This window comes from Miscanthus floridulus, chromosome 2 (assembly GCF_019320115.1).
Source record: "Miscanthus floridulus cultivar M001 chromosome 2, ASM1932011v1, whole genome shotgun sequence".
NCBI lineage: Eukaryota > Viridiplantae > Streptophyta > Magnoliopsida > Poales > Poaceae > Miscanthus > Miscanthus floridulus.
The window spans coordinates 97,456,033-97,482,090 of NC_089581.1; the positions used below are offsets into that span (position 1 = coordinate 97,456,033).

The 26,058-nt window shown below is 44.2% G+C and overlaps 2 protein-coding genes and 1 pseudogene across 3 annotated transcripts; 2 read left to right on the plus strand and 1 right to left on the minus strand.

The window, feature by feature from the left end:
- Positions 1–1,134: 1,134 nt before the first annotated feature.
- On the minus strand, positions 1,135–2,820 carry LOC136539234 (probable E3 ubiquitin-protein ligase HIP1). Its single transcript, XM_066531174.1, has 4 exons — positions 2,798–2,820; positions 1,536–1,628; positions 1,307–1,456; positions 1,135–1,214 (listed from the first exon to the last, which is right to left on the minus strand). Exons 2-4 carry the CDS (start codon positions 1,626–1,628, stop codon positions 1,146–1,148), a joined length of 312 nt encoding a protein of 103 aa, XP_066387271.1. The 5' UTR covers positions 2,798–2,820; the 3' UTR covers positions 1,135–1,145.
- Positions 2,821–9,083: 6,263 nt separating this feature from the next.
- On the plus strand, positions 9,084–15,501 carry LOC136526858 (deoxymugineic acid synthase 1-B-like). 2 transcript variants are annotated; one of them, XM_066519433.1, is made up of 4 exons: positions 9,084–9,513; positions 9,599–9,854; positions 14,754–14,933; positions 15,121–15,501. In XM_066519433.1, exons 1-4 carry the CDS (start codon positions 9,167–9,169, stop codon positions 15,388–15,390), a joined length of 1,053 nt encoding a protein of 350 aa, XP_066375530.1. In that variant the 5' UTR covers positions 9,084–9,166; the 3' UTR covers positions 15,391–15,501. The 2 variants fall into 2 exon arrangements, with proteins under 2 accessions (XP_066375530.1, XP_066375538.1); XM_066519441.1 differs by lacking the exons at positions 14,754–14,933; positions 15,121–15,501 and adding an exon at positions 13,127–13,568.
- LOC136526873 (protein ALP1-like) lies at positions 13,542–14,844 on the plus strand (annotated as a pseudogene).
- Positions 15,502–26,058: the final 10,557 nt, after the last annotated feature.

The window sequence follows — 26,058 nt, forward strand, 5'->3', positions numbered from 1 at the left end:
GTTTTCAAATCCCAAGCCAACACTATAACACAACATACCTTTGCCGACACTTTTTACAGTGGACAAAGGGTACCTTTCCCGACAGATAACCTCTCGCGAAAGGTTTTACCGACAGTTTAGAAACAGTCGCGCTATAAGCCGTGGGCAAAACTTTCGCCGACAGTTAAAGGAATCGCCGACACTTTTTGTGTTGCCAAATGGGGAACCTACGCCGATAGTTGAAACCTTTGCCGACAGTTAACCCTTTGCCGACAGTTAAGACCTACGCCGACAGTTTAAACCTTTTCCGACCGTTTGTGTGTTGGCGAAACCATTTTTAAGGTATTTTGTGAATCATGCCCTGTCCAACGACTAAACTATCGACAAAATTGTACTGCAGATATAGATATAAATACAATTTGAATAATTTGACAAATCCACTGTTATTCATATAGAAGGAAAATCCCAATTCTTAGGAGCTAGATAGAGTTGATTCATTTTCGGAAAACAGTGTTCTCATCAGGTCTGCAAAACATGACATAGACGTTCTGAACTTGAGACAACTAACAAAAAAAGCCAGAGTAATATTTAATAGGCCACACATTTCTGCAGAGGGACCATCCATGAGAATGCTCTAAGCTGCAGCGCCCTTGCCCTTCTTGCGCTAAAGCGTCTTCATGTAGAACTCAAGCTCTTTACCCTCATGAATGTACCTGTTATACAAAAAAAGAAAAGTGTATTGTAAGGAGCTACCTGCAAAATAAAAATAATTTTTGTATCATAAAAAATCATGGATTTAACAATAAATTGCACGATGGTGCGAAATAGCACACTGCATAAAGGTTATATATTATAATTATCAAAGTAGCTAAACAGAGCAAGATGAAGGATTAGATTTTCCAAAGCAATTCCACTATTTTTCTAGAATTACCCACTTGACAATCAACGGTTAAAATGACACACTTTGTACAATGGTGGAATTGCCATACTCATTTTGGGATTACTTATGATTTTCCTGGCACTACTATATGACATTTTGCTGTACTATAGTCAGAAATTTAGACTACCACTAGGCCAGGCTTCAATCTGAATGAGAAATTAGGAAGATAGAAAAAGAACATTCCAGGCTCCTAGTACATGTACCTTCATTGGCTTCTTGAAGGCACCTACAAATTCACATGATAGCTGTGGCCACAGCTCAGCTTCCCAGTTTCCTCGTTTGCTTCAAACTCTTCCTGAAAATTGAAATGGAATCGATGGCTACACATCAGGTGCCGAGTAGAGGTGCAGGAAGTGAGGAGGGAAAAGAGAAAGAGAAGGGGCATACTTGACAGATGCTACATCTCCTATCCATTTCTGTACAAAAATGGTTGGGGTTGAAGGCGGAGTACTTGACCATCCTAAGGCTTTGAATGATCTCGTCTTCACGAAGCCCTGTACTTACATGTCCAATCCGGTCCTCAAGATCGAGCAATTCCTGTCAAGTGAAACAGTGAGCGATGATGAAGGCATAAAATCTTCTGTTTTATTTTACATGGTATGCAGTGAGAAGATACGTCATATGTCATGTTGTCAACATCGAGGCGCCAATCCTGATACTGATCATAAATACCCATTCTTCCCAATAATATCCTTGTTCGGAACATCATCTGCAAGTCACAAATAAGAAGTTCGAAAAATTAAAGAAGAAAACACAGCACCTAAAAAAACACTGACTAAAGACATCAACAGGTTCAGTAGGGGCTCCTGAGCCCCTCCTGTTCCCTCAAAAAAAAGACATCATCAGGGATCTCCCCTAAAAAATACTGCAGGATCTACAATGCACATGGATGACGGGGTGGAAGCACACCAATAGCCAGGTGTCGATCTCCTCGGTGTGTGCGTTCTACGGACTAAAATACCATGTGTATAGAACAAGTACATAGGGCTACATACTAAAATACCATGGAAATAGTACTGTTAACTCCTTTACCTGAACACCTAAGTACTTCAACCAATAATTGCAGCACTATAATGTAATAACAAAGAGCACCTTTCACTGACAAAAATGCTAGTTCACATTCTATATTACCTTCTTATACAGCTAATTAACACCTACTGCTACTATAGAACGAACCTACTTGAACACAACACCTAATTTTAATCATTGGTAATGTGTGTAATCCATTGCCACTGGCTCATTCCAGAAAGCTCGGTAAACAGCAAAACAAGCAACATTTCAGCAACATGGCAGTTAACCGAAAGAATCAGCAACATGGTTGTTCAGCTCAGCACAATGATTCAACATTGATGCATATAACCAGAACTCTGCATCTACACTCAAAGTCCCACCTGACCACCAACAAACTTATCTATTCCTGAGCCATGTTCTCCTATTACGGTATCACCTGCCGTCATGTGAACCCCTCATATCTGTGGCCGTTTCCTCAATGGGTACATTACCAGCAAGTAGAGTAGAGTAGATAGCATGGGGTACCACACACTTCCCAAGGTGCAGCCTGTTCTTAGCTACTGGATGTTCAACTCTAATAGAAAGTCCATGTTAGTTGACACTCCATATCTCAAAAGGATGATATCATGTGAAACACTCAACTAACAAATGAAGCAGAAATACACACACCGGAAGTCACCTATAATTATAAAAAGGGGTCCTATTGCAGGCAAGGACTTCATAATAAGTTTTTTTAAGGCTCTGAAGTCTGACCACAGCGACGCATTGTGAATTTGTAGTTTGCAGAGTTGATTCATAACAAAATTCATATCCAAGCACACGACACAGTGAGTTGAACAGAATAGATGCTGCGTAACTATATCGTACCTCTTCCTCAACCCGAGCTTGGGAGTGCCATTGCTTGAATGGGGCAGCATCAACTTGCACAATGGCACTCTTCACAAGGGTTTGAGTCCTCACAAGCTCATTGTTTGATGCATTGTAGACCACGTATCCAGGCGAAGAGCCCTCCACTTCACATTACCTCCACGAACACGAACCCTCCTCACTGTCTTGTTGCTTGACAACTTGGTGTTGGCCGGCTGGCGCCCAAGCTCATACCTTCAAGAGAAGAGTTCAGCTACATTATAGCTGTATCCTACCAGAACAAACTAAGAATCATTTTCGTTAATCATTGTTAAGCCAACAATATTTGGAATCAACAGTTCATGCTGATTACTAAATAATTACAACAAAATATTACTTAATGATTCTTTTCTAGCACATACTGATAAAAAGGAAACTATTGATCTTGGCAAATAAAGTGCACATAGCGTGATTCAGAGTTGTTGCACTCATATTCCAGCACTAATGAAAATTAACTAGCTAACAAATTTTGGTAGTGAGGCTTATACAATTGGGAAGGTATAATACTAGAATATCAGCACCATAGCGATGGTGGCTTCCCATCAAACACAAATTGTAGTAGTGCAGTTACAAAGAGAGCTGACACTATAACAAAACCCTGAAAAAAAGTTCAGTTCCCAGATGTCAATGAAAGGCATGGCTGTTTTTCATTTAATGTCAGTTTAGGCACTTGCCTTTCTAACTCCACCTGAGGTAAAGAATGGTGATTAGAGACCCACACATCAATGAAGATCTATTACAGCTTTTGCTTCCATCTGTGACGGATGTTACAGATGTACTTTTCAGTCAATGCAGGACATATCAGTGCCTTCAAAAGTTGGCATTAAAAATTGAAGCATAAAGGGAGGCAATACCTATTTCAATAATTTGGTGAGAAAAAGTTCATTTGCACTAAAGACAGTGAAGCAATATCCTAGTTAGATCCTCGAAGATCAATATTTACCTACTTGGCTATTTTAGACCAGTCAAGCAACAGATGCAAACATCAATATGGAAAAGCCTAATTATCAAGGCAAATGGCAAGGGTGTAATGCCAGGATATTATCCTGTCTTGACCATGAACCATCCATAAAAAAATTGGAATGCCTAGATTAACTGCTAGCCTGCTAGACTGATGTGCTACCTTAACAACTCACTAATGTTCTAGGTTCTACATTAACAAAAAAATTGAAAATTGAAAATTTATCTTATAGAGTTAATTACATAAAGCAGAAGATTGGAATTGCGTACTGGAAATATTGGTAACCAAGGTGTACGGTGTTTTTCTCCATTTCAGTAACAGCATGTCATTGCAAATAGAAGTAGTTTGTGACAAAGAACACTCGTCTTTTAGGTTACATTCCCGCCTGTTATATACATACATATATGAAAACACGACCATATGGTGCGAGATGACGAATCATATGGTTCATACATCCTTGTAACTGCACCACAGCATTGATGCGAGATTAGAGTTCTAGTTCCAATATCACCAAATAGTAATCTAGAGTCTGTAACCAATTTCTAGGTGGTTTGGAAGCCCTAAAAATTCAGCTCGCAGGGCAGATATAATGAATTTCCATTAAGTTTCCTACCAACTAGAATGATCTTGGAACGTTTTAGCACGGTTGTGTACTCGATACATGAACATCACAAATCAAAATATATGAACCTATTGACCTATGAAAAGAAAGACACGTTTTATTACCATAGTGTCAAATAAGCCTCAGACAATTTCTCCCATGGAATCACGTTTACTGAGAACAGAAGGGGGAAAAATCAGATCAGGGATAGCCTCACCATTGCTTGGCGTGGAAGACCCTCTTCTTGGTCCCGCGTTCGCTATGGCTGCCTCGCCACCGCCGGCGCCGCCCCCTGACCTGGGGGTGACAGATCCGGCCACCAGAACACCGGATCCGCCAGCCCAAGCCCTGGAGCAGCCCAGGCCGGCCCCGTCGGCGCCGCCATGCGAGGAGGAAAGGGGACGACGGAGGGGAAGAAGTGGAAGAGAAGCCCGCCGCCGTCACCACCACCCTGTGCCTGCCCAGGCCTCTGGCTGGCGCCGTCGCAGTCATGGCTAGGCGGCCTCGTCGAACCCCACGTGGCTCGGGCGAGGCGACGCCCGCCGGCCCACGTCATCCCGTGCCGCCACTCCACCAGACGAGAGGAGGGTCCCGCCGCCGCCATCCTGGGTGGCCTGCTCCGCCGGCGACGCAGCGGGAGAGGGGAGGGAAGGGGAGGGGGCGCGACGGCTAGGGTTGGTGGCGCGCCATTGGCTGTGGCGCAGGTTGACGGGCATGGGGGCGGCGGACGATTGGGGGTAATGAGCCTGGGGACTTTTTTTTTGTGTGTGTGTATAGGCCGTGTTGTGCGGGGAACGACGTTCACCTGGGTAGTCTTTCACCGACACTTGTAGCGTGGTTACGTTTAGGCAACACCGACACTTAAATAGTCTAGAAATTTTTGCCGACAGTTTTTCAGCCAGCAGAAAAACGCCGACACATAACGTGTGGCCTTATGACCTTATTGCCGACACATAATTTGATGTTAAAAAGTTACACATTTGCCAACACATAATATGTAGTTGAAACCCACCTTTTGCCAACACATAACTGTAGGTAAATGTGTGTAATGGTGTAGTGCAAATTCAAATCAAATTCAGGTATAGTTTCAAATACACTTCCCTATTTAATTAAAAATGGACAATTTTGTTAGGCTTTCCAAGACAAACTTTACAACTTTTAAAAATACTTTTATTTTTCTAATTTTCTTTTCTTTCTTTTCTTTTATTTCAAAGCCATTTTTAATTTTATTTCAGAAGCATTTTAACCATTTTGACTTTTCAATTAAAACCACTCAACCAATAAAATCAAATGCAATGGCATGTATGCTCAAACATATTGCTACCTTATGATATATTTTAATTTAATATAAATTTTTATTTTCCTATATTTCATGTGCACAAAAATTCATAAATAAATCATTTTAGCTCTATTTCAAAAGAGGCAAATTTTAGGGTGTTACAAAATACCACCTCAACCGACCATTTGGGGTAAGAGGGAGCTAAGGGAAGATAGGAGGGTGTTGCCACACCTCATTTGTGCTCTCCACTTGCATAGGGCTTAAAGAATAACTTGGTGATTAGCGTATGTGCTTTGCGAAGTGCTTAGGTCAGTTAGACCACTCTCATATGCGCTTGCTCTAGGCTTAGGTCTAGTTGCTAGTGAGGTTTGCATACCTCTCATCCAAAGGTGCTTGCGCGCACCGTGCTTGTACTTGGCGGGCTTGTAGTCTTGTGAGACCACACCAACCGCGTTTGTGGTGTGACCGCCACCGTGTACCGAAGAGAACAAGACCTACGGCGTTTCGGCCAGAAGCTTGATAGTGAAGACGGCGAGGAGCGGTCCAGGAGAGGCTTGCTAGAAGGCACACCGGAGACCCACTTGCACGTGCGAAAGGCTTGGAGCTATCCACAGAGTTACCCGACCGGGAGCTTGGCCCTTGCAAGGGATTCCTTGCAAGGGGCTCCAACGAGGATTAGGGGGAAGCTTTAGCACTTTTCAATACCTCGGTAAAAATACCAGAGTCGTTGTCAGGAGTTTGCATCTCTACCTCACCTTTACCTTCCGCATTTACATTGCTACCTTGGTTGTGTGCTTTACTTCCCTAGCTTAGTTGATAGGCTAGTTGATAGGATTGGAACCTAAGTTGCATAACTCTTTTGCCGTAGAGATAGCAACACACCTAGCAAAACCTAATTGCATATTTAGATAGATTACTTTCTTGCATAGGTTTTGACTAGGTGGATTAGAGGCCTTAGTTAGATGTAGAATTTTAAGTTTCCTAATTCACTCCCCTCTTAAATGTTACGGTCCCTTACATAGAGTCCAAGTTCAAGGTTTCTAATGTTGGTTGTCAGCTATATATCATGGAGCAACTATATGACTACAAGATGGTCGAAGTCCATTTTGTAGTAGAGCAAACTTAGGAGATACATGCACTAGCAAAATAAGTTGAGAACTTGGTTGTGTGCTGACAAGTTTGTGGCAGTCGACATTATTTCTAAGTTATGAGCGCCATTTGGACATATATTGCCAGTTTGCCTCTCCTCTAAAATAATAGACAAAAGTTTGGCATTGTTCAATATATAAGGAAAAGGGAAAAGACATTTGGGCCAAGAAGCTTGAGTATAGTTACAGTGCCAATATGGTGCAAAAGAAGAAATCTCAACCTTTCCATAATAACAAGTCAAAGGAGCATTTGTGTCTGTAAAATGCAATACGTAACTAACTAGAAGCCAATGATGAGTCCATTATATTGGTGGTTAAGAGGAATGACTATAAAATAAACATTTTTTTCTTAGCGGCTACAATAATTTATTGTTTGCACCCAAGGAAACGAGCACTTCTATGGAGGTTACCAATCACACCTAAGGAAATATGCATTTTCCTTGGCAGTGTGATATACCTAAGGAAATGTTGAATTACCTTGCCAGTTTCAAATAACACTCAAAGAAATATGGAATTACCTTGACAGTTTTGAATAGCACCCAAGAAAATATGGAATTAGCTTGGCGGTTTGGATTAGCACTCAAGAATTATGCATTTCCTTGGAGGTTTCCTACCATTGCCAAGGTAATGATATATCCTTAAGGGTTCAATTTCAGCCACTTAAGGAATTTATTAGCCGCCAAATATATCCTATCTTCTGGTAGTGACTAGCCCAATTGCCGCCTGTGGAATGACTAGATACCACTTGGGCTAACCCGTTATTAGCTCACATGTTGTAGTATTCTTACCCATCGGTTACACAAGTACCTCGTGAGTCCTTCATGAACCCCTTACAAAGAAAGAATAAGCACGCTCAGGCAGGTGGAACTCGAAAGTCCTGGTCAAGGGGAGTGGCTAAAGCACTCAACTGAGGCAGAGACATCATCATCAATATTATTTAATTTTGATCATAAAGCACTTGGGGTCCTCATATGATGACATGGCCCACATATATCATTATGGCGGATAAAATTAACCAATCCTCTTGTCTAGGGTGGTCCGAGCGAACTAATTGGAGCCCGACATCCACCTAGGGGATCTTCACCAACTGAGTAAATATACATGTACCCCGATTTGTCAAGATTTGGTGTAAACTAACTAGGAACGAATATGTACACCAATCATCCATATGTAACCCTGCACCCCCGCAGAGTATAAGTAGGGGTAGAAAGCCCCTTATCTGTATCTCTCACATCTTCACTCACCTCTGAGAAAACGGTGAACAAGCAATAATACAAGAAGATACACATAGACATATATCACCCTCTGTATGAACTGGTATAAACTTCATGTCCCATGTGTTACCATCTAGATGCACTACTTGCACAATGACCATCTTCACTGTCCAATGACAATACACCAACACACGCCATAGACGTACTCTGAGTTGTGTAACCACGAAAGATCAGTGGCGTACGCTAGAACAAAATATCAGAAAGTACATTGACTATATCTAATATGACATGTCAAAATATATACTCTATGTCAGGATTAGGAATAGCGCCGTTGGACACCCTTGACTTTATTAAGGATGGATAGCAACACTAGTATTCATCCACAGACCGGCCAACCATATGGATGAGGACACATATCCTTGCGTGTAAAAATCAATCACCAGAATATTTTTGTGAAAACTTGGAAAGAAAATTTCAACAAAGAAAAGAAAAGAAAAGAAAAGAAAACAAAATGAAATACTCCCTCCGCCAATAAAAAAAATGTAATTATGGGTTCCGTGTCGGTTAAACTAACTTAAGTTTGATCGAGTTTATAGTAAATAGTATTAGTATATATATCTTTAAATAAATTTATTATGAAAATATATTCTATAACTAAATTAATGATACTTATTTTGTATCGTGAATGTTAGCACTTTTTTTATATAAATTTAGTCAAAATTCAAATTGTTTCCTGGTGTGCTCGCCCTCCGGAGCTCGACGTGACGACGCCGTGACACCGCGGGCGTGCTCGCCAGCCCGGCACGCGGCACGGCACGCATCAATCATCAAATCGGATTTTACAAACTTTGGGCTCTCCTGTTTGTCTTGACGTGAAAAAATCGTCAGTCACACCATATATAGATGGAAAAAAACAAAATCCTAACTTGATCGCCATGCACACAAATCTAGATAATGCCGGATTTGACTGGATGGACATGGACAACAATTGGACGTCCTCTTATATACGTATGTCAAGGACGAGTCGGATGGGTTTCCTCCCACTGCCGGCGTCTCATCCATTCCAGTCTAAGCTGCTTGCCTCCACTGCTGCTCATCTCACTCTCACTACAGTGCTTGCTATTCCTATGGCTGCCGCCGGTGATGATCAAGCAGGGTCTGCGGTGCCGGCTGTGGCACTGAGATCCGGCAAGCCGATGCCGCGGATAGGCCTGGGCACGGCATCCTTCCCGCTCGGGGACGCCGGGGACCGCCCAGTCGTACGGGAGGCCCTCCTGCGCGCCCTGGACGCCGGCTACCGCCACTTCGACACGGCCGCGGTGTATGGCACGGAGCGCGCGATCGGGGATGCCGTGGCGGAGGCCGTGCGTGCCGGGACGCTCGCCTCCCGGGACCAGGTCTACATCACCTCCAAGCTCTGGATCACGGACGCGCACCCTAGCCACGTCCTGCCGGCGCTCAGGAAGACCCTCCAGTACGTAGCCAATGCATACATGCATATGGTCCCCGATAGTTGCTGATAATAATTGATGGCCGCCGGACCGGGGCCGGCCGTTCAGGAATCTGCAGATGGAGTACGTGGACCTGTACCTCATCCACTTCCCGGTGAGCATGCGGCTGCCGGAGGCGGAAGTAGGGGCGGGACCGGTGCTGGCAAAGGAAAACCTGGTGGAGATGGACATGAAGGGAGTTTGGGAGGAGATGGAGGAGTGCCACAGGGGAGGGCTGGCCAAGGCCATCGGCGTCAGCAACTTCAGCTGCAAGAAGCTAGAGTACCTGCTCTCCTTTGCCAAGATCCCTCCGGCAGTGAACCAGGTTAGTGATTGGATTCCGTTTCCTTTGGATCTTCTCCCCCCATGAGGGCACCAGGACCAAGCAAACCATGCCGTTTTTCTTCTTTCTCTGATCTGATGACGACGTCTAACACCGACGACGACCTCCGATCCACCGCCCCGCCCTACCGCCGGTCCGGCCCTGCCGGCGTCGCTGTCCCCAATGTAATTAAGCTACCACTGTTAGCCAAAGCTTTTACGTTGAATTCTGTTTAATTAGTTGGTTTAAGTCCATTTCTTTCGGTTGAGTGATTGAGTCCATCGTGGACGCGCGCACACGAATTCTGAAGATATGAGTCGAGAACCGCTTGCCCGCTGGTCGGATTCGGATGCTGATCAGGTCAGGACGCACGTCACGTGGCTGTGGGGATATATGATGGACGCGCGCAGTCGGATGCATGGTCCTCTTCGAGTTCCAGGTTTTCGCGTCTGTTTGTTTGTCCTCGCTGGTGCAGATGCAGTGGTGCTACACGTTCTGGCGACGTCTCACAACCACACGCCACAGCACCAGGTCCACCAGCCACCAGCCACCTACTTAGGCCTACTTTGGCAACAGGGGAACCCAGAGGGATCCCTGTGATTTCCCTGGGCCAAAAACCCACGAGCCAATCTACCCTGGGACAATCCGCCGCGCACTTTGGAAGCCCATCCGCACCGGGCTCGAAGCCCGCTTCCCCTCCTTTTCCGCGCGGAAGGAATTCCACTACTCCGAAGGCTGGGAGGGTTTCCCCGACTCGTCACTCGCTCACTCGCGACTCGCGAGGCTGCCCTAGGCGCTGAGGCCGCCGCCACCCCTAGCATCCGGCCGCCACCACCTCGGCATCCCGTCGCTGCCGCCCCTCCGCCTCCTCGGCATCCCGTAGTTGCCGCCCCTCGGCCTTCTCATCACTTCGGCTCACGCCAACGGTGAGCACGCCTCAACATCTCTGTGAACGCTAGGGTTTCAGGTCTCATCCTCTCTTCTCTTTCTTGTAGATCCTAGGGCTGCCGCCGCCACCTCAACGCCCGACTGCGTGAAGCTGATCCAGTGCCACCGCCGCCCGCCGACCGGACCGCACCGGCTCAATCTCCACTGCTCCGTGACTGCCCCCGCCTGGCCGCCTTGCCTAGTCCCAAGATCCAGTGAGTCCTTCCTCCCTCCTCCTTGTCTCTCCCAAGTTTGAGCTTCTGCGACTTGGATGTGTACCTTTTACTCATTGGATGTGCTTGTAGTAGCATGCTGAGAATATCATGTTTTGTCTGATGGTTAAAGAACTGCCTTAATCAGCAGTGCCTGCGACTTGGATGTGCTCAGCGATGCTGTGCATGCACTGGGGTTTCCTCTATTAACACCCTGATTGCCTCGTTAGAAGTTGAAACTGCTATACATTTTGTGCCAAAATACAACTCCTAACTTGTATTACATAGTCAAAGCCATCCTAGACAGTTTCCTCAGTGCTTGAATCTTCAAATGGCGTAACACAATCTAGGCTGGAAATTGTGTGTTTCATATATGCATTCGATCGTCTCAAAGAGAGCTATGCAATTGTGAAGTCCAGTATATAATTTGACAAATTTATCAAAACCAGCACTTATTTCGAAAAATGGGAAACAAGTCAAATCTAATTCCCCATAATTCTCAAGTCTTGTTAGTTTTTTGTTTCTTTTTTTGAAGGAACGTCTTGCCAGTTTTACATGGCAACACTACCAAATACTAGTAGGATCTAAATGCATTTAGGGCCTGTTTTGATTGTGGCCTGTCAAGCATGTATGGTCCAGGTAAACAATTCTAGCCCCAAAATTCTACAATCGGACGTGTGGCAACTATCCCTGGCCGAGGCAAATTTCCCAAGCAGCAATCACACTCCAAACCAGTGCCGCCATCGCCCGCTGGTACAATCTCAGGTCTCGGCAATAGCGGCACAGGGCGTGACATACCACAAAACATGACATCGCTTTAGATTACTACTGGTTGCAACCTCAGCCACTAGATCGACTTCATCCGCGTCCACACCATCACCAGTCGTGTGAGATTCAACAAAGTTCTGGAACTGTGTCCCCACCTGTGTATTCGCGATCTGCACCAGTATGAAATTACAAGCTTTGCTTATATCTGTATCCTAGATGCCAATACCATACGACAAACTTTTATATGTTCATCATTTATGGTATTTGATTATATATTGATGATGATGTATGATTTTTTTTATGTTTTAGCAACATTTATTCTCAAGTAAGATCATAAATAAAATTGAAAGCTTTAATTTGCTGCAATCTCATGTGCACCATGCATGATGGTTTTTTTTTCTGTTGGAATTTTAGCACCAGTTCTTGAAATTGGCTAGATATCTAAATAGAAACTCAGTGATCGATATCATTGTTTAAATCACTTCTTTGATTGACTCTTTGTGGGCAATCTAATGCATACACAATCATCAATATATGATATATAGGTGCATATCTCAAATGTGTCAAATCATTGTGTGTGTGAACCTTGATCTGGCTATATAAGTTTTCTGTGTTGTGCCTTTTTCTGATCTTGCTAAGGGCATACTGTCACTGGTATGAAGATATGCGTGGTCAATCCACCAAGATGGTGCATGCAATCTGCTACTTTTTTTGCCCTCTTCATGATTATCATGTTCATTCGTCTCTAACTCTGTTCCGGTATGAAAATTGCTTCTTGTTTGAAATTGTACTGAAGTATCCGTCACCATGCAGTTTTCCGGCATCGATGTCCACTTGATCACCCAAGCTATTTTCATTTATATACTTTCTTCCAACAAATTATAAATAAAATAGGATCTGTCTATTTAGAACTCAGGGTGATCTACCCCCTCCAAAAGCTCAAGCAATTTACGGGGACAAATTATACAAATGCAACACAAAAACAAAGTTCAAGTGATTTAGTCCCAATACAGAATTCGAGTGAAACAAAGCTTAAAATCAAACAAATTTGCATACATGCCTGGATGAGTAGGTGCTGATGTAAGTGTTGCCTGGATGATTAGGTGCTGCTGTAGAGTGCTATAAATATGATTAGGTGCTGCTGTAGAATGTTATAGAAAATGATTAGGTACTTCTGACTTTTTTAGACTTTTAATACTTGTTTTCTCTACTTTTAATACTTGTTTTCTCAACTTTTTTAGACTTTTAATACTTTGAATCTGTCCCTTCTAATACTTGTTTTCTCTACTTTGAGTGCTCTCCTTTTCTCTAGTTGATTTGAATTGGTAATATATATGTAATAATATAATTTCATATATGTAACACTAGATGGCTTCTTGGGAAGAGCTTGCTAGGAATTTTTTGTTGGAAGAGGAAGAAGAAGATGAGGAGCTATTCTTTGTTCTTCTCCCTGCTGTAATGCCCTTTATCGACGAAGAGAAAACACCTGAGCATACCTCTTCTCTTCCTGGTGCTAAAAAGGTTAAAGAGATCCTCGAAGGACACGAGAATTGGTGCAAGGAAGAATTTAGGATGGAGGCTGAAATATTTAGAACTATAGCAAACTTTCTCAGGGCCGAGAACTTGCTGCGTGACACGTGGTATGAAGATTGAGGAGCAACTTGGTATTTTTATGTTCATGCTCTCTCATAATGCAAGCACAGAGAGGCTTAAAGGAGTTTCAACATAGTGGTGAGACAGTGCATAGGAAAATATATGATGTCTTCAATATCATTCCAACATTAAGCCAAAAATTCATCAGACTTCCGAATCCAAGCCACACACACACATGAAGATTACATGTGACCCTAGATTTATGCCATTCTTTCAGGTCGGTTAATACATACAGTACACTTTCCTTAATACCATTCCTAAATACAATCCAAATATTTAGTAAATTTTCTTACCAGCAGAACTGCATCGGCGCTATCGATGGTACGCATGTCCCAATCACAATTGGACAAGACAAGGCCAGTCCCTATAGAAATAGGAAGGGGACACTATCGCAGAATGTTATGTTTGCCTGTGACTTCGACTTGAAGTTCACTTTCATCTCATCTGGTTGGGAAGGATCCGCATCTGATGCAGGAGTGTTGCGGTCTGCTCTTGGCAAGGGATTTACTGTGCCAGCAGGCAAATTCTATCTTGTAGACGGTAGGATATGCAAACACACCATCATTCCTTGCTCCCTACCGAGGAGTTAAGTATCATCTCAGTGAGTTCAGGAGACGTGGCCAGAGGGGAAATGCATATGCCAACTACAAGGAATTGTTTAATCATCGGCATGCGATTCTTCGAAATCACATTGAGAGGGCCTTTTGGGGTTCTCAAAAAGCGGTTTCCAATTCTGAAAGTGGGGACACATTACCCAATTGAATCTCAAGTTATGATTCCAGCAGCTGCTGCTGTGTTTCACAACTATCATTAGAGGGTTGAATGGGAGTGAAGAGTGGCTAGACATCCTACCTGATAATATCAACCCATCAAATTACATTTTTGGACCACACGCCACAGCACCAGGTCCACCAGCCACCAGCCACCAGCCACCAGCCACCTACTTATGGATTGGGATATGAAGTTATTTTCAGACGCTAGCGATCTCTGTTACTGCTGTGGAGTCTTAGGGAACGGTAATGACAGGCCCCATGTGAAAGCCACTTCTCTAGTGATATACTCGCCCTTGGCATATATAGGAACCCATGTAAGCCTTTAATCTGTATTCGTCCTTTGATCATTGTTTCTGCGCTTTCAGTCGGTTGTTTTGCTGGCTACTGCATTTCATTTGAGGTGCAATGTGCTGCCTCCTCGTTCCAAACTGTAATACGTTTTGTTTTTTTAATACATTGTTTTTACTATATATCTAGACATAGTATATATCTAAATGCATAGAAGAATGTGTAAGAGGGAGTATGTTTTATTCATCTTGTTTGCACGTGTCTCACTGAAATTAGAGCAGGTGGAGGTGCACCCGTGCTGCCGGCAGAACAAGCTGAGGGTGTTTTGCAGGGAGAAAGGAATCCAGCTCTGCGCCTACTCTCCACTAGGTGGCAAGGGAGCGCCATGGGCCAACAATTCTGTCATCAACTGCCCTCTCCTCAGGCAGATTGCCCATACAAAGGGCAAAACCGTCGCCCAGGTGACTCACTGTATAAGTAGATTTCGTTTTTCCATAATCTGAGCATTTTATTTACTACGAAGTGTTGCTTGTTACCACCATGGAAACAAGTCACACGGATAGACATAATTTTAGAGAAGAAATTAAAGATACAAAAATTCAGTGGGCTGCCTTGGCTGATTATACTAGCTTATTTGGAATGGTGCAGGTGTGCATTAGGTGGGTGTACGAGCAGGGCGATTGCTTGATAGCTAAAAGCTTCAACGAGAAGAGGATGCGAGAGAACCTCGACATCTTTGACTGGCAACTCACGGAAGACGAGTGTCGCGAGATTAGCACACTCCCAGAATCGAGGGGAACCTACGATTTCTTCGTCCATGAATCTGGGCCGTACAAAACTGCTCAAGAGTTTTGGGATGGTGAGATTGTGGCTGGCCAGGCTAACAATAGTGCTTTGAGTTTGGATCCTACCAACTGAACTGATCAGTGTGCTAGGTTTTACTAGTAAAGAAAACTCTATGCTTTCATTCCACTTACTAGGTATATACTATGTTTTTTTATATATTTTGCATGTATTTTTAATCTTGGATATGCAAACTTTTAGTTCCAAAAAAGCTACTATTTGAAGATGTATTTTCTATAAAGAAATAATTTTATTAATTAACAATTGTTATCACTACCGGAAACGTCAAATTTGCCGAGTGTTTTTATGTTTGTCGAGTGTATTCTCTCGGACACTCGGCAAACAAGTTCTTCGCCGAGTGCTGCGCTAAAAACACTCGGCAAAAAAAAAAACACTTGATAAAGAGGAGGTTTGCCGAGTGTTAAAAAATACACTCAGCAAATAAGGGGTTTACCGAGTGTTTTTTTTTGACACTTGGCAAAGAAATAAAATCTTTTTTTCTGGAAAAGAAGGAGAAGAAAAAAAATGAAAAAAAAACTTTACCGAGTGCCCAAATCTAGGACACTCGGCAAAGCAAAAAAAATCTTTTTTTCTAGGAAAGAAGGAGAAGAAAAAAATGAAAAAAAAACTTTGCCAAGTGTCCAGATCTAGGACACGGGGCAAAGGAAAAAAATCTTTTTTCTAGGAAAGAAGGAGAATAAGAAAAATGAAAAAAAAACTTTGCTGAGTGCCCAGATCTAGCACACTTAGCAAAGGAAAAAAATTAACCAGGCCCCAGCGGAAGCCCCTCCCCTCCCCCTTCTTCTTCCCCCGCCGTCACCCCTCCCCTCCCTCCCCTCCTCCCTTTTCGGCCCGACGCGACCCTCCCCTCCCCTCCCCTCCACCTTCTTCTTCCCCCGACGGCTGCCCCTCCCCTCCCCCTTCTTCTTCCCGCGGGCGCCCCTCCCCTCCCCATTCTTCTTCCCCGACGGTGCCCCTCCCCTCCCCCTTCTTCTTCCCGCGGGCGCCCCTCCCCTCCCTCCTCCCCTGCCTCCTCCTCAGATCCGCCCGCCCAGTGCCCTCTCTCCGGCACCGCCGCGCCGCTCCCCTCCCTTCGGGGGGGGGGGCCCTTCACGGCCGCGCGTGAGGCAGCCCAGCCTCTCCCGTCTATGGCGTAGGGCGGCTCGGCCCCTCCCGACAATGCGGAGCAGCAGTAGTAGCGGGTGGCGGTGCAGATCCGCCCTCCTCCCCTCCCTCCATGGCTCCACCGGTGGGAGGCATCACGGATCCGGTGGGATGGAGCCACCACGGCGCGGATCCGGCGGAGAGGTGTCGTCCAGCGGCGGATCCGGTGGGTTAGATCTCGGTGGCAGTGGATCCGTGGATCTGATGGTTAAGAGCCCTCCGGCGGCAGGCTCCACGGCGGGCGCGTGGTGTGGTGATGGTGGTGGTGGCCGGCGGCTATTGTGGTGGTGGTGGCAGTGGTGGCCGGAGGCTTGTGGTGGTGATGCCGTCCGGTGACTTGTTTTTTATTATTTTTTTCTGAAAAATGTTTGCCGAGTGTTTTTTTTTTTGACTTGGCATAGTCTTTGCCGAGTGCCCGACGATTGACACTCGTCAAATAGCTCTTTGCCGTTAAAACCTACGTCGAGTGTCGTTTGCCGAGTGTTTTTGGGGCTTTGCCGAGTGCCCCAGGCACTCGGCAAAGCTCCTATATTCGGTAGTGTATATCAAGTTCATATATGATTATTCATCCCTGACCTCTACATAAAAGCCCACAAATTAATTAAAAAAAGAAAAGGCTGGTGGTCATGTCTTCAGTTACTAGTTCGGTTGTTTCTTTCTGAAACCACAGCTTAAGAAGGCCTGCTGGGCATATATTTGAAGAACAAGAATTTTATTTTTTGAATTTGCATGAGGTCTGCATATATCTTTACATTAAGATACGCGCAGGGCTAGAGACGTGCTGGGGGTTTGTCACTTTGTCCATTGAATTACAACTAGCAGGCCAACTAATAAAGGAGACTTACCCTGACTCTATAACGCTCGCCTAAATTCAGCTCTTAAGCACCTCGCGTTATTCAATGTATGACTATCTAAATATTACTACTTTTTCATGATAATTCTTATGAGAAACGCTAAAAATATAAGTTTATAGAAGATTCAAATAAAAACTACAAGCATAGAGAAATCAATTCTGTAGAGCCTAACCATTTATATTTCCGTTTTTGAAATGCGTAAAATTTCCATGTGGTCTCAAAATGCTAATTTTTGCATATTTGTAACCCATATGTGAAGCCAAAGAATAATAAAAATATACCACCTGCAAAGAAGAATGAGTATGCTTCTTTTCAAACATCAAGACCAGCAAGTAGCTGCTACCTCAAGAAGAAATAAAGGTTTAAATCCCTCCCAAACCCCTGAAGCCAACTCATGAACATGTGAAAAACACTACGAGGTTAATAAAGGCTTAAAGCAATGTACAGTGTAGGCCAAAACCATACGGGCAAAATGGCATTCAAGGGAGAAGTGAATCACCTCATTTTTATGGTCACAGGCTCACAGCAAATTGTTCCCTGCCTTGCCAATTGTATTTGGCTAAGTTATCTTCTATTAAAATGATTCCTATACGAAGATAATAAAGGAAAAAATATTTCTAGTGGAGAATACAACTTCCAAATGATTTTGTTTAATTTTAGGTACATTCAAACCAGTCTCCACAAAATGTTTAGAGGTGAAGTGCTAAAGACCTCATCTATAGTAAATATCTTGCTGCACCCAAAATTTTCTACTTTGGGATGCGACTAGAAATCACTAAATAAAGTGAAAGACTTCAGCATTTTTCTAAATTATCCAACACTTATTTTAGTTGTTAATAATTTCGATGATGAAAATTGTGTTTTAATGGAAATGGTATTATCCTCTGTTAAAAAAACGATGGTGAGGAATGTGAGTTTCTAAAATGTTTAGAAATGAATTCAATTGTTTGTTGAATTTCATACCTATGCATAGTGTTTATAACTGGAAAATGATTATTATTAACTATGCCTATGGTTTGACCCAAAATGTCAAGTCAAGTTTTGGAAAAAAAAATCCCTAATTGAACTGTCAAAATTACCAAAACCCACATCAAGTCTCAAAACTCTCATCTGATGTGGCACCACTCCTCTTAACTGCACATCTTCTTTTGCTCTATTAATAAGGATTGTTAACGTGTTAGAAACAATGTTGAACAAAAGAGGAGATGGAGTGTCTGCTTGACGAAGGCATTTATTTGATTGGAAAAAAGTATCCAATCCCACCTTACATTAATTTCCATACTACCACCCATGATAAAATTTCAACCCATTTGATCCATTTGGGCGAAAAACCTTTCATACTGTAGCGTTTGTAGCAAAAATGGTTATCTAACCTTGTCATGCTAACTCAAAACCTAATTTGAAAATGACCCAGTTTAGTTTCTTCCTTTGTAGTTTGTGTACTGTATCATGCAGGATAACATCCCCTTCGAGGATGTTGCATCCTCTCATTAAAGCCCATTGAGTTGGGCACATTACATGATCAACCACTTTATTAACACGATTAGTAGCTACTTCCCTAAACACTCTAAAACAACGTTCAACAGGAAAATAGGCATATACCTGTCGATGTTTCACCACCGATAGCCTGCCACGAGGGTACTCGGGACAGTATGTTTGGGCTTCAGCGTATGCGGAACTCGACGGTTAACGCAAGAGACAGTCGATTTATCCTAGGTTCGGACCCTTAATCTTTGATCGAGTAATAGCCCTACATCCAGTCGGCGTTAGCCTTTTGCGTTGGATTGATTGTGAAGTGTTCTCTTGTCCTAGTCTCGTCCCTAGGAACCCTGTCCTCCTTTATATAGTCAGGAGGTCAGAATCCTAGTCGGTTTACAATGAGAGTTCCTAGTAGGATTACAGAATAATACTACTACTAAGATTACATGGGAAGAATCCTAGTTAGACTAGACCTTCTCCCTTCCTTGCGGGGTATCCCGTGGAATTCCGCACCAACAAGCCCCCGAGCACTTCATGGTTGAACTCCAGAAGCCTTGTCTTGTTCCTCTAGGTCTTGTCGAGAAGGAACAAGCGTCACCCTGAGTGCTTTCTTGAGTGAAAACCATGTAGCGCTTCTTAGGATCTTCGAGTGGTGTGAGCTTTTTTGAAGAAAAAAGTACTCCTATTTGGGTGTAGCCCCCGAGCCTCTTGCTGTTTGGCACAAGGAGCTGGAGGGTCTTCTCTTGAAATCGCTCTGATTCTTCGTCGAAAGGCTCCTGAGCATATACCCGGGTTCTTTGTCAAAAAGAGCTCGGATATAGCTATGTCCGGGTTCTTTTTGTCATGTGGCCTTGAAGTGGTCTGTCTTTTAGAAGTCTTCTGAGTGATGTGCGCTTTTTTAAAGGAAAAGTGCACTCACTGAGTGTAGCCTCCGAGCCTCTTGCTATTTGAAACAAAAAGTTTGAGGGTCTTGAATCTTATGTTGTTTGAGAAACTGCTGTCTTGAGGAAGTCTTCTGAGTGATGTGCGCTTTTTTGAAGGAAAAAGTGCACTCACTGGGTGTAGCCCCCGAGCCTCTTGCTGGGTTCTTTTATCCGAAAAGAACTTGGATACTAGGTTGTTGTCATGTTCTTTGGTAGTCTGCTGTTGTCAGATGTAGTTGTATGGTGGTTGTTGATAGTAAATGTTGTTTGTTCACTGAGTTGTACAGTGTTGGTATATTCTTTCTGAATATGCTTATTCTTAAGTACTGCTCCTTCACGTCTAAGTCCTCTTTCATTGAATTCTAGTCTTTTCACTATCCTTTATTAGGTTTGTTCCGTTGGTGCTCCTGGTCCAGGTGCACCGCTTCTTTAGTCCTATAAATATTCATCCTTGTGTGCTGTTTTGATTCATCAAGCATTTTGTTGCGTGGTCTAAAGTCTCCGTAGTCATGAATATGGTAGTTTGTGAAGTAGAGCAGCCTCCGGGCGTATTTTGCATTTCTTGTGTATGTTGCCATAGCTAGAGGGATCATCGGTGCCTAGGTCGATTTGCTTGATGTCGGCTTCTTTTGGTGGTGCGAGGATGCTGGGTTTTTTAGCCGGTATCTCTAGCTCTTCTGGGCTCATATCTGCTGCGACAGTGGCTATTTCTTTTCTTCCATCGGCTGCTTGTGCTTTTGCTGCAATTTGGATTGCCTGAACATCACAGTCAAAAGCACGCTTCAAATCACTCCGAAGAGAAAGGACACCGTTAGGCCCTGGCATCTTAAGTAACAGGTACAGATAATGTAGTATCGCCATGAATTTTGCTAGTGCTGGGCGCCCGAGGATTGCGTGATATGATGAATCGAAGTCTACAACTTCAAACTAGATGAACTCTGTATGGTAGTTCGAGGGAGTCCCAAAAGTAACCGATAGAGTGATTTGTCCAAGTGGCATTACTACCTTGATGGGTACTATGCCGTAAAAAGGCATGCTTGTTGGTGTAATCATCTCGGCGAGTTGTAGTCCCATCTTCCTTAGAGTTTTTGAAAAAATAATATTGAGTCCGGCTCCCCCGTCGATTAGTACTTTTGTGATAGTCATACCGGCAATAGTTGGATCTAGAACCAGTGGGTAATTGCCTGCGTTTCCTATACTAGTCCATTGGTCTTCTCTTGAAAATTGGATTGGATACTGTGACTAGTTGAGATATCTTGGAGTAGCCGGTTCTGCTGCCATGATGGTTCACAGCGCTAGCTTTTCTTGATGTTTGCTTCTAGAATCTGGAACCCCTGGCAAAGATCACTGCTACTATCCCCCTAGGATTTTTGGAATCCCTTGTCTTCGTGGTTGTCTTCTTCTTTTTTCTAATTGCCTTCTTTGGTATTCTCCTTACTATTTTTTCTTGTGTATCGATCTTTGAAGGTGTAGCAATCTCTGATGGTGTGATTTCCTTTGGGGTGCAAGATGCAACGCATATTTTCAATGTTGTCATACCTTCTAGGCTTAGAAAACTTCCTTGATTTGTCAATCACCGCTACGGTGTTGTCTGGTCCACGTTTTCTTTCCTGATGTCTATTGTTTCGATGATTTTGCTTGTCTGGGTTGTCTCGGTTGTTTCTATCCGGGAACCTTTCTCGTGTCTTTTCCTTTGTAGTAATCATCTTTTCTACTGTTCGTCTGAATTCTTCATTGTTTCTTGGGGTTTCTTTGCAGAAATCTTGAAATTGTCACCTAGCCATGATTTCGTGAGAGAAAGCTTCGATTACTTCTCGTTCGGTGATGTCATGTACTTGAGCTTGTAGTTCTCCAAATCATCGATAGTAATTTCTGAGTCTTTCATCCTCCTTTCTGCTTGAGTCATTTTAACTCTGCGTGGGTGATTGGGTGTGTAATGATACCCGCAAAATTTTCATAGAAAGCTCTTTGCAAGTCCTCCCAATTTCTGATTGATCCTGAATTCAATTTGTCAAACCATTGAAGGAGCATGGTTTCTAGGGCCATGGGAAAGAACAAGGTCTTGATATCATCATCTCCTCTGGCCAATTCAATTGATTACGATTAAATCCTGAGCCACTTGCCTTGGTTCGGTCTTGCCATCATACTTGGAGTGGTTGGATGGCTTGAACTTGTGAGGCAGTCGTATTGAAGCAAGTCTGTTTGCAAAACAGGGGAATCTATCGTGTGTTCTGGCTTCTGTGTATTCTGATTCAGTACCCTCTTCTTGCCAACTGTTGTCTTGGTGAGAGTAGTCTCGCGTGGCTGTCCGAGTAGGTGCTTTGCTTCTGACCTTTCTTGGTTGTTCGACTCGGTCGTTTTGACTATGGTTTCTTCTACTTTCTCTGTTGTGACTTCCACTTGGTCCAAGTCTCTCGAAAGTGAACTTCCTTTGATTTTGATCTTCCTGCTCATGAGATGTTGACCTGGCGGGTAGTCTTGAGCGGGTCCTTCCATCGTGCGTCCTTAGGACTATTGATCGAAGAAAGTCCCGGAGCTATTCTTGTTTTTTACTGGGATGTGAAGTCGCCCTGAGTTCTTCTAGTGCTTCTCGGATCTTATCGTAGGGTGTATTCGCCGCTCGTCCTTCTTCGACCTGTCGCTCTGATTTTCTTCTATTGTACTCGGCTAGATCTTGACTCATATCTGATCCAAGCTTCCTTGCGCTGCCTAGCATGGCATTGACGTCCTTGTTTCAATTTGTTCTTTCTCTCTCTGGCTTGCCTCTGACTCTTGGTCTCACCATCGTGCCCCTAGGGTAAAGGGTGATATGTTGGACTCAGATTGATCCGATGACCTGACGTCAGGCGCTTCTGGAGGGACCAATGGTGATCGAAGACTGGCGAACCATGAATACTTCTCGTGCGTGAATTGCTCCGCTATCGGCGTCGGTTTCCACACTGTCAAAGTAGTTGATAACTTTAGTAGAGGCTTCAAGGTCAGCAGATTGAGTCTCCATTCTTGGTAGGGTAGAATTGTTGTTATCGTATTGTCGACTGGTTGGGTACCGCTATCCTCAGGAACGGAACCTAGCCAGTGGACGATGTAGTCTTGAGATGTTATAGTTAACACGAGACCTTCCTGGGCTCCTTTCAGGGGCATTCTAAGCACCGGATCGAGGAATCCTTCGGGCCGTGCTTGATATGACTGTTGCCATGTTGTGGAGTCTGAATAGAAAAGGACCTGACTTCTTGGAAAGACTCTGAGTGTACTCCTGAGTTGTATTCTTGATAGGTCAAGGCCGTGTTCTTAAGCCCCATCAGAAAAGAACTCGGTTTCTCGAAGAACTCGGGTAAGACTCCATTTCAGATGCGGAACCTGAGTTTGAGTCGGATGCGCAAAGTCGCGAAATCTGAGTCGGATCAGACAGTCGCAAGCTGCGCGAATCTTCCAGCAAGTTGATCTATCGTAGTCGCCGAAATAAAATGGTCTTCATGGTGATCCTGAATTTTCGAGGAGATGGCTTTGGAGCTTGCCATTGTCACCTGCCTCAGTAGATCCATGAACCAAAGATGAATGTTGATCCTATTGAGAAGATCATGTCGTCGAGGTCCGTCGAGCTCTCAGATGCAAAGTCGCCGAAAGCCCCTACCTGGCGCGCCAGCTGTCGATGTTTCACCATTGATAGCCTGCCATGGGGGTACCTGGGGCAGTATGTTCGGGCTTCAGCGTATGCGGAACTCGACGGTTAACACAAGAGACAGTCAATTTATCCTGGTTCAGACCCTCAATCTTTGATCGAGTAATAGCCCTATGTCCAGTCGGCGTTAGCCTTTTGCGTTGGATTGATTGTGAAATGTTCTCTTGTCCCAGTCCCATCCCTAGGAACCCTGCCCTCCTTTATATAGTTAGGAGGTCAGAATCCTAGTCGATTTACAATGAGAGTTCCTAGTAGGATGAGAGTTCCTAGTAGGATTACAGAATAATACTACTACTAAGATTACATGGAAAGAATCCTAGTTAGACTAGACCTTCTCCCTTCATTGCGGGGTATCCCGTGGATCCTGCACCGACAATACCTCTGTATTTGATTTTCTTCTAGCACCTTTGGAATGGGGATTATAACACCAAAGCTCAAACTACACAATGGCAAATCCCCTTGAGAAAATCATCTACAGTAGAACACCTTTAATTACTTCCCAAAAGTTTTGGTAAAACTCTACTCGAAAACCACCTGGACCAAGTGCTTTGATATGTTCCTTGATGCATCCTAAATTCCTTTTTCAGTAAATGGGGAGGTTAGGAATTTAGTTTCTAATGGTGTAACATGTGGTATGTTATTAATCCTAAAGCTATCTATAAGGCCATACAAGGACGCCACTGGTGGCCAAGATAGTTCCTTATGACACTTGGTAATATACTCTTTAAGGTTTTTCTATCCTTCAATCTTTAATTTCCATCCTCCTGATCAACGGAGGAAATGTGCTTCCTCTCATGCTTGCCACTGTCAATTAGTTGTATGTACCATGTATTATTGTCTCCCAAGAGGACATACTTCACGCCTTAGCCCTTTGGAAATATTTAATTTTCTCTTCTATTAGTAGCTAAGTAAATATCAAGCAAGAGCAAGAGCAACTGTCTTGCACCGCTTCAGACAGATCACAAATCTCAACTACCACATCGAGCTCATTAATTGTGGTTTGTAAATTTTGTGTTTGTGCTTTCTAATGTCCATTGTTATGTGTTGCTTACCCTTACAAATTTCCAGGCAAAGCAGACAATTTAATATTCTATCTTTTGACTGGGTTTTGGTCCTTCACTGGTTTATTCTAAATTTCTACAACAGTCATAAAAATCAGCACATGTTAACCAAGATAGTTCTAATTTGAATTGTTTCCATTCCATGCAAAAGCTCATGATAGATAAATACGTAGTGGAAATGACATGACCGTTGGGGGCGACTCACCGGACACCCCAGCGAAGCCCCTAGATCCTATCGATTGCCCATCGGTGCCCTCCTTCGCTGGTCCGGTGATCTGCTCGGCGCCCGCTGCAGTTCCGGTGGACCTCTCTAGTCTGGCGTTTTTCTGCTCGGCGCCCGCTGTAGGTCCGGTGCAGGCCAAGCGACAGGATGGGGCAGGGGGGCCATCGTTCAGAGGATGGGTTATAGGATCTGGAAGGTGGACATTGCTCCTGCTCGTTTCTGGATGCGGTAAAGCCTGCAGCTCCGACGGCTGCCGCAACGTCCGACGCGCATCAGGCTCCCATCTCTGAGATGCAGGACATCGACTTCAACTCTGGCAGTCCTTCACCGCCTGCTTTGGAGGATCCTGTTATCATCCTTTCTCAGGAGGAGGCATCTTTTGAGGCGAGGGGCCCTCTGAGTGGCCGGATGGCGATATACACCGGCGCTGCCTTACCCTCGCTCCACGTCGGGCAATAGTGTCCTCCTTCGCTGAGGCGACCGACAGTGAGACAAGGCATCAGGTATGTGACGATGGTGATACAGGTTTAGGCGGGGCCGATGATGAAGCGGACACGGATGGGAATGACGACATTGTGATCGCGCCTAGATCAGACGCCGAGGAGACAATAAGGATGATCGACGACGCCGACGTACTGAAGATTCAGGGCGACAGTGTTGCAGGGATTGAAGAAATCAATAATGCGCCAAGCAATTACAACATCAACATGAATTCAAGGAAAGGTCCTAAAAATGGTGAGACTGTTTTGATTTCAAATTCCCCTTCAGGATATGCCGATTGCGTAGAATCAACGATCCTTGCTCGGGCTTACCGCTCATGAGGCATACGATCTTGCTGAGGAAACCTACCACGAAGCAATCCTAGCAGATTTTTTCCACACAAGAGGCTAGCGATTTCTTCCGAACAGAGGCTTGGCAAAGCCGCTCTGTTATCGACGGCGAAGTGTCCTAGCACAGACAACGATGTTCGCGAAAAATTCTGGATTGACATCGGTTTTCCTAAACAAACAAGATGGTGGGAAAATGAACATCACCCACCAGCGCAGGATGAAAACACTTTGGGTATTGAGGCCTTGGCTATGCCAGCTCAACGTGAACCCAAGAATCAAACTTCAACACGACCTCTTGGATGAATGCCAAAACATGGAATCGCGATCCGTCCATGGAAGGGTCCTTTGCCGAGGCCACGCTCGTCGGCGACGGTGACGTTGGCTACTTTCATGCCACCGGTGTGGATCGACAGATCACAAGCTAATTTACAGCATGATCAACAGACATTTCAAAATTCAAAAGCTATCTCGGAATGCCGGAGTAAATCAGTCTTAATCGAGCGTGCAAAACAATATCGCCGGTCCTGGTG